The sequence below is a fragment of the Abrus precatorius genome, unplaced genomic scaffold (genome assembly GCF_003935025.1).
Source record: "Abrus precatorius isolate BTA unplaced genomic scaffold, Abrus_2018 Scaffold3, whole genome shotgun sequence".
In the NCBI taxonomy this organism is placed as follows: domain Eukaryota; kingdom Viridiplantae; phylum Streptophyta; class Magnoliopsida; order Fabales; family Fabaceae; genus Abrus; species Abrus precatorius.
Window position 1 is genome coordinate 4,652,055 of NW_020874373.1, and position 9,163 is coordinate 4,661,217.

General features: G+C 32.9%; 1 protein-coding gene across 2 annotated transcripts; it reads right to left on the reverse strand.

Moving 5' to 3' along the window:
- Positions 1 to 2,304: 2,304 nt before the first annotated feature.
- On the reverse strand, positions 2,305 to 8,359 carry LOC113863404 (SWR1-complex protein 4-like). 2 transcript variants are annotated; one of them, XM_027496972.1, is made up of 15 exons: positions 8,033 to 8,241; positions 7,865 to 7,951; positions 7,696 to 7,761; positions 7,554 to 7,613; positions 7,377 to 7,433; positions 6,453 to 6,582; positions 6,254 to 6,321; positions 6,079 to 6,171; positions 5,921 to 5,968; positions 5,125 to 5,286; positions 4,775 to 4,885; positions 3,773 to 3,868; positions 3,497 to 3,568; positions 3,229 to 3,356; positions 2,305 to 2,924 (listed from the first exon to the last, which is right to left on the reverse strand). In XM_027496972.1, the coding sequence occupies exons 1-15, from the start codon at positions 8,141 to 8,143 to the stop codon at positions 2,882 to 2,884; spliced, it is 1,332 nt and encodes a 443-aa protein (XP_027352773.1). In that variant the 5' UTR covers positions 8,144 to 8,241; the 3' UTR covers positions 2,305 to 2,881. The 2 variants fall into 2 exon arrangements, with proteins under 2 accessions (XP_027352773.1, XP_027352774.1); XM_027496973.1 differs by having other exon boundaries at positions 2,408 to 3,346; positions 8,033 to 8,359.
- Between the last annotated feature and the right edge of the window lie 804 nt (positions 8,360 to 9,163).

Consider the following 9,163-nt stretch of genomic DNA (forward strand, 5'->3'; position numbering starts at 1 on the left):
GACTTTCTGGATAACGGGTGTACCTCGTCCAAGGTTGTCACCTGTGTGTTTGTGTGTGAAACTGTACAGTGTTGAGAGAGAGAAGCAACACGGGATGAGGGTGCTACTATGAAGTGACTTAGTGTGACATGCAGTTGGAATGAAGACGATGAACAAGTACGAGTCTTTATAGGGAAAAAAAATTAGAGCAATGGGGTAGTTGAAACAGAAGCACGATACCCATTTGCATATTGAATTCCATTTATTACGTTCATGTGTCCATGCCTTCGCCTTGTCGACCCAACTTTGGCATGGATGATCAACAAACTCTTCTCTTTTCTCTTTCTAGTTGGTCTTCCTATAACTAGTTTCCTTCAAATTTTTTTCACGTAAAATTCATCTTTATTTTATATCTTCATTCGTGAAATGACACTAGGACTTAAAATATGTTGGTTTTACTTAACATCTGTCCACCAACTTAAAAATCCACTGCTAGCAATTAGTTTTCTCTGACTTTAAAAATTTATTAAGTTAACTTACCTGAAAATGGAGTCATAGAATATAATAACAATCATGCTCGTAGATGCTTTTTTGTGTGTGCAGTGCTAGTAGAAACTTTAAAACTGACTTTACATCTAATAAAAATATACGTAAGTTTATTTTTTTATGTATATTTTAAATTTATTATTTCATAATACTAGGTTGTTATATTGTTACAAAAATATAATTATAATCATGATTATGTATAAAAGTATATTATTTTAAAGATATATTCATATTATAATTAGTACGGAGCTCGAGGAAAATGTAAAAGATGGAGAGGGAAAAAAAATAATGAATGAGATTATATCATGTTTTATTATATTATTTAACATCTTATAAAATAATTAATCACGGTTGTGCAATTTGCATCCAATATCTTATAATTTCTTATATCATGTTTTGTTTTATTGTTTCGTATAAATATTCTTTTAATGTTGGGATTCCTTTGGCTTTATTTGAAGCATAGATAACCCTGATTCTCTCTCTAAACGCAATTCACAAATGAGAATTTGGATCACCTTTCGAGTGTGACCAGTATTTACGGCGTTGATCAAATGAAAGTTGCAATAACAACGACTGCCCACTGATTTCACTCTCGGAGACTTTTCCATTTCACTTAAGGATCTAATTAAAATTTACTGTGTTAACATTTTTAGTTAAAGAAATTATTTTCATAATAACGAGATAGTTTTAAGGTAATAAAATAATTTTTATACTATAAATATTTAATACTTATTTTATAAAACAATAAAAAAATATTAAGAAATTAAGTATGAAAATCTACCAAATTTGCCTGTAAATAAAGAAAGAAAGAAATTAATCTGCGCAGCAGTATAACTGTGGTGGACCTCAATTCCCAAAATTTCCACATAATATAACTACCAGTTAGTCAGTTACCCAACACTGCGACCAACCAAACCAACCAATCATTGTCAGCTTCCAAAATATTCGTCTTTAGGTAGAAAATTGAATAAGATTCAAATCACTTATATATATTAAAAAGATTTTTTTTATATTGGTATAGGTCTAAAATTTTTTATACCCAATCTGAATCTTTCATAACTTAAATTTAATAGGTTATAATTTATTATTTTACTGGCCGTTAAATTTAAATTAAATAAAAAGTTCAAATTGAGTGTAAAAATTTTTAGACTTACACTAATGTAAAAAAATCTTTTATATATATATATATATATATTGAAGTATGTATGTGTATTCACCGTATGATTTTTTTTTTTTTACCAAATATTCAATATTCAATTGAATACGTATAAATTTTTTAGAGGTCGGTTCAAATGTCTTAATAAGTTAACAAAAAAAAAATAAAAAATTCAACATTAATACTAGTGAACTTTTGATAGTAAATTTTATACAATAATGTTAAGTTCAAGTATTACTTTGACCATAAAATGATGTAACTTATATTTTTTTTTTCTTTGATTAATGCCGTATTATTATCTTAAATGAAAGATAAGGTTTCAGAACTATGAGATTACAGCCGATGAGTGAGAGAGCATTGTTATCATACTTGCAAAACTTTGATACTATGTTATTGTGGTAATACAATGTAGAGCTCCTAATATAGTTATATTTTAAATTTACGAGATGCTATATCTACAAAGTTCAATCAAAGTGCTCTCTAATAATTAATCGATATAACTTAAATATAATTTATTAAATATTTTTACTTCAAATTTTAATCAAAATTAAAAAAAAAATTACATTTTATTTCGCTCTAACATAATATTAAGCTATCAAGAGGGAAGTGAAATAATTTTTGTTAAACAGTTACTTTTAATTTCATTTATATAAAACAGGCTTTTAGTACAAACGAGAGTTCCAATAACAAATGACGACAGCCCAAACACGTGAGAGGCCCATTTCCCAAGCCCAGTGGGTTAGTTACCATTGACACTTGCCTCTTACGAAAAATTATTTCAAACAAAATATCTTTCACATTCGTAGTGTTCGTGAGTCTGTGATTAGTGGCTCCTATGACGGCAATAACCCTTATTTGTTCCACAATTAGATTCAGTACTCAACCATGACCATGAATTCAAATCATCGGTTTTCAGTTTCACACCTCAAAAGCAAAACAATACAATCCGATTGGTCTCTGCCTCTAATCACAACCAGAATCTTCAGTCTTCTCCCGGATTATACTCTGCCACGAAATTTGACCTCACCGCATCAAATGTTGACCTCGTTCTTCACGACGTTCGCCCTTACCTCATCGCCAACGGCGGCAACGTGGACGTCGTCTCCGTGGAAGACGGCGTTATATCCCTACGTCTCTAAGGAGCATGCGAGAGTTGCCCTAGCTCCACCACAACAATGAAAATGGGGATCGAGCGCGTTCTCAAGGAAAAATTTGGCGACGCCGTGAAGGATATACGGCAAATCTACGGCAAAGAAACGAGAGAGACAACAGTTGAGGTTAGCTTTTGTTTACATATTTGAATTATTGAAATTGTTTATAATAAAAAGTGATTATATGATTGTCTGAGGTGAAAATTGAAATTATTTATAGGCGGTGAATAATCATGTTGAGATATTGAGACCGGCCATTAAGAATTATGGAGGGAGTGTGGAAGTGTTGTCCGTTGAAGGTGGGGAGTGTCTTGTGAAGTATGTTGGGCCTGAGTCCATTGGATCAAGAATCAAAGCTGCTATCAAAGACAAGTTTCCAGATATTCTCAATGTCACCTTCTCCGCCTAGGATTAGGAACGTCCTCATTGTCACGGAGAAATATGTGTAGGGAGATGAATGAACGGGGAGGACTCAGCTGCATCAAGATTATGATATGGAGATAAATGCCCGATCCTGATCCCCACTACGATGCAAAAGCTGTCATTAGTTTCTAAATCACAAACTCTTGTTCGGGTAAAAGAATGGAATGCTCGGACAATCACAGGCCTAAAACAATGAAAGTAATAAGGGGGGAAAGACCAAAACCAAAATCAGGTTTCTAACCTTTGGCGTGCCTGGTGTTTCACCATATGACCCATCACGGAAAGATGAGCCTTCTGCTTCTTTATATTGCACCTGAAACAAATACCATTACTGTGATTAAATTAAAGAAATTGGGAAAAGCAAGCAAATACTAACATTGCTACTCCTATAAAATAATAAACATTAGAAAGGCAGCCCTATGGACATTCTAACTAGTGAGATCCTCAAAATCTACTCAAGAATACACAATAAATAATGCTCCCAGTAGCAAATATATCTATTGCAACTCTTGTATACCTGTTTCTGGAGATTCAGCCAAGTTAGTATTTCTTTTCTTAGTTCAAGATGCTCTGCACAAACGGCTTTCGTGGGAACCCTTGGTTTCAAATTGACCTGCAATACCAGTAGAACCAAATTAAAAGGGAAATGCATTAGGAATAGAATCACTATTCTTCTTAAGTGATTGGGTATAATATACAAAGGTATAATAACTCATGAATCCAATGATATGCTCAAATTTGATACACACAACAACACATTGTTGCTCAGATTATATGTATGCGTGTGTGATGTATCAAATGAAAAGGATCTTATCATGAATAATCAAGATTAGAACATACAAGTCATGTGAGTTATTTAAAGTCACGTGACTTTTTAAGTGATCATGTGATTTCCCAAATCTTTTAATCTTGACCATCCATGTATAGTTATATGATTCAAAATTATTCCTCTCAGTCTCATGTAATAAAGCTGGTTTTAAGCTTAAATAAGCTCAAGTATATTTTTATGTTATAATATAATATAATGAGGCTAGTTAAGCTGACACAAGCCAAGCCTAGATAGATCTATGAAACTGAAAGTATATAGATAGATCTCTGAAACTGAAAGTATATAGCTCATTTGCAGCCATACACACAAAACCAAATACCAATTTAGTAGTTAAAACAGGCATTTAAAATCATCAGCCCTCCAAAAATGAAGAACATAAGGGCTTTATAAATGGGCCCTAGCCTACTAAGTAGTAATACTAATGAGTACCCTGAGAGGGTACTAGATAGAGAATAAAAACATAGAAAAGTATTTAATAGAAGTACAACAATTAATAAATTGGAAACTTAAAAACTTTATTTTTTATTTAACATTTTCCATTTTCGAATCCTTAACAACTGCATCAAGGCACTCATTAACATTTGTCTTTATATACTGTAACAAATACAGATCAGTGAATACCACATGACTGCACCAGGGACAAAAAAAAATGAAATATCATAACTGCATAACAAAGGTGTAAAAACAAACCCCAAGATCTTGCAAAGTTTGTTCAACCCGCTTGATAGTTCGAAGTCCAGCAGAAGAGTTTGCAGCTTGTACCATTTGCTCAAGAGCATATGTTCTCAAATATACATGAAGCTGAAATGTTTCGCTGTCAGACTATGTTCAAATGTATAAGGATAAAAAAAATTGCTGAAATGGCCTCTCATAAAAAACTATTATTGAAATATTATGATTAATACATGATCAATTTTTTTAACATCAGTGTCCATGTTAACCTTTCCTATGGGCAGAGCAGGGAATGAGATTTAGGAGGTGCTAAAAAGATGTGTCAGTGAACAGAGGATGCATCACCATAAACCTTCTGTATAACTTACCATGCGAAGAGAAGCTAAAGTAGATGTGTTATCTGATAATGTAGAAGGCACAACCATTGATGGAAGTTGCATATTGGACGGAGATACAGTCTCAACCGGGACAGTCCTCTTTGTAACTTCCGCACCAGCATTAGAAGCAACCAACTGAGACTCTTCAGCAACCTAAAATGCATAAAATCAAGCATGTGTTATCTCAATACACACAAAGCTCCAATCTTGGCCCCAGGCGAAGACCTTAATCAGTTTCTAGTACACAATAATGTAAAAGAAAAAGTAAGGTCTACCCTATGCCCCCTATGCAATATATATCCCATGACCTACACATGGGTGATGATGTTTTTGGTTCCTTCCCTTTAGCAGCAAGCCAGCAACAATTAAAAATCTGATGACCTACAAATAGTTTGGTCAAAGGGCACAGCCAGAGGTGGAGCTTGGTCCACACAATCGATACTCAACCTAAGGTAGCAGCTAGGTTGGTCCATATGACTTGGGGAGAACAGCATGACATCACAGTGACAGACACACAGATGCTTGTACAGCTTAAGTGAATATATTTTATATATTCCATTAATTTGTTGCCACAATTCAAATGAAAAGGTAAATACCAGGATAATTTTGTATGATGCAGAAATACATAAGAAACCTCACCAAATAGTTTAAGTTCATGTGTAGGAATTTAGAATCATGATCAATCAAGAAATCCAAATTTGATAATCTAAAACTTTAACATTGATTTTTTATAATGATTCCTCCCCTACACCTGTATTATAGAAAAAATAAATCTTTAAAAAATTACCTTAGGAGGAATGCGTGATTCAGCTATTCTTTTTGCTTCGACAAGAACCTGCATAAAATAACAGAAGGAGGTAGCTATATTTGATTTGCTGTGAAAGTATGCTCATAGAGAAACATGTAAACTACTAATTTTTAACTTTTTTATAGAAAGGTCAAAACCTCTTCATCTCTTCGTTCTTGTTGCCTTGTTTGAGAGAGGACCATGGATAGTGCTCGTTTTCGCTCCATTTCTTGTGAAACATTATACGGTTCCTACAATGGGGAGGAAAGACAAGTTACTACTATGACCACATGGCAATATCATAAGGCAGCTACCAGTTTGTTTTTACTGCACCTTTACAAGAGGATGTGCTGCAACATCCCCAGAAGATGGAGCCCTGACAATTAATATCGCTCGGGATACTGACAGGGCATGAAATTAGAAAAATGTTCAAATATCACATTTTTGCTTACACATTCTCCATCAAATCAAACTTAAAGTATGAACAAAAGAAAATTTGCAACACACAATAATTTATTAAGCAAAGACATACCACTATAATATCGATCCTTTAATTCCTCTACAGTTCGAGATGATGGGAACCTATCAGCTATTATAACCAATCGAAGATCAAATCTTTCACACAAGTCAAATAGTTGATTTGTCTCCTCCTTGGTCCACATCTACATATATATAGCATAATGTCATCACTCATAAAAGTATATTAATCCAACTTCACACTAAACTCAAGGTCAAGGATTTATAATGGAAACCAAGGAGCAGAGATGTGTAATATTCTTGAATAGAGAAACAAAATAAGAGAACTACAACCTCCCCCAACAGAGCAAGTGCTCCACAGAGAAAACAATCGCTGCCCAAAGCCAGAAGCCAAAAATAATAACAGAAAAAGGAATCCATGAATCCATGCAACTTACTCCTCCTATATAACTATCACTCACTATTGGTATATTACAAGAGGCAAAGCAGAAAACATAATAAACCAGCTTACATGTGTCATATTTTTTTCTTTCTTTCTTTTTTCTCCTAGTGTAAACCCTCAAGGTCCTAGGCCCATTTGCTTGGCTCACTAGTAATAGGTCTCTATCAGTCCATCAATTATTTTACACAAAATCTGTTAAATTAATGACTAAACAAAACACCTCTTGGATATAATGGTATAACTTCTTGTCATTAGCCCACACAGAAAAAACACAATTTCCAAAAATAAAAAAGGCCTTTCCAATGTAATGATTTATAAGCTCCATCACAAGTAACAAGCAATTTAACACTTCTAATGGTGTATACACAAAAATACCTTTCAATTGTCCTCTTGCAATAGAAGTCAATGGAGAACCCACAATCACAAGTTGATATAGTGAATAAAATTCAGTTTGGGTGGCATAAAAAATAGCAACATCAGTTTAAGCAAACCATTCATCAAGTTCCATAGAATTGTACAATTAGACATGATACTCACCGGATCAGTCAAATACTTGTCATACTCCTCGTCTGTGTACTTGATAACGTCAACTGACTGCAGCACACCATATAAACGAACATTCAATGATGCAAACAGAAGACGTTCACTAAAGCTAAATTCAAAAACAAAGCATTGCAGAACATGCACAAAGGCAAAGAGTACACTTGCATTTACCTTATTATACTTGGCAAAAGAATAGTTCCCCGTAGGAGGAATACCATTGACAACTCGAACCTGAATTAGAAGAGAGAAACAACAATAACTTGCATGCTCATAGTCACACATAAGATACAAGATTACAAGGACTGTGTCTAACCCAATGGTAAAGCTGAAGATTATCTTTACGAGCAGAACTGGTGAAAGGAAGCCATTGCCAAGTGATCTGAACAGAGGAAGAAAAAGTGAAATTCCTTAATAAGTTAAATCACCAGATTAATTGAGCATTTCGAAAACACAAATAAAGAAAGAAATAAAATAAACCAAACCTTTTCAAGAGAAGGAGGCTTTTTTTTCAATTGAGATGGTTCAATAGCAGGCATAAGAGGTGGCATGCCACCAGTAAGCGCATAAACCTAGAAAAATTAAGTAACCAGAAACAGAGAACTGAGTATTGCATTATTACAGTAATTGATAAAAAAATTCAGAAATGCTACCTCGCGCGAAATGCCATCTGGTTTTCTCTTAGACTCTTTGGGAGGTCGAGACTTCTTCTCGAGGGGTGGGAATGAGTTTTTGGGTAATCCCAATATATCCTTCGCGTCCATTCACAATCATATACCGTTGAGGGCTATTTAGGGTTTCTGGATCAATTTCTCCATTACACAGCTCGCAAACGCAAAACAACTATGGATTTGGGGAATTATCAATTAGGCCCCTTTTCAAGTTTTTCCTCTCACTTTCTCCACTCGTATTAGAATGGGCACTGTACAACGACGTCGTACCACTTTCCTGCTCACTCTCAAATGAATAGTTCATTCAGTGGTCAGTTTTTTCATTTTTTATAATATAAATATGAATTTCAGATAATTTAAATAATTATTCCATTTTTTCATTAAGTTATGTATTTTTTATACGTTTAATATTTTATTTTTTATTCCTCCTGTCATGCCTTAGATCACGGTGATAAGTAAATCAAATTTAAAAATAAAAATAGATAAAATTATAATTGTCAACAATTTCATTTAAATTAAAATAATTTTAAAATTTTGATATATGAAAAATAGATTAGATTTATGAGTCAACTTTAAGCCTAAGAGAGTAAAAAGTTAATCATACGTTATATCTAATAATTGATCTTAAACTAATTGCCTTAAATATTAAATTGTTTAGCCTCTTTACTATATTTGGGTATCCTATTTATTTTTTAAGTTGTTTGTGATTTTTTAGCCAGTTCAATATATATATATATATATATATATATATATATATATATACAAAAATAAATATAAAAAACACGAGCAATGTTATAAAATGCACAAATTTTACTTGTGAATTAATACGAATTCAAGCTAGTAACTATTTTACGAGTCCAACAATAAATTAAAGAATAAAACTGTAATTAAGGAATAAAACAGAAATCACCCATGTCATCTATACATTAGTTTTGTCTAAAAAATTGTACCAATCAACAATAGTCAAAAAAAGAAATTGTTTTTGAATGAATGAAGTATTGTGCTTAAATTAACTTTTAAAGCATGAGACAATTAAATTGTAAAAAATAGAAGACTAGAGGCCATTAAACTGTCGTAATTTATCAATTTATCAGCTCAATAAAATAGTTTAAC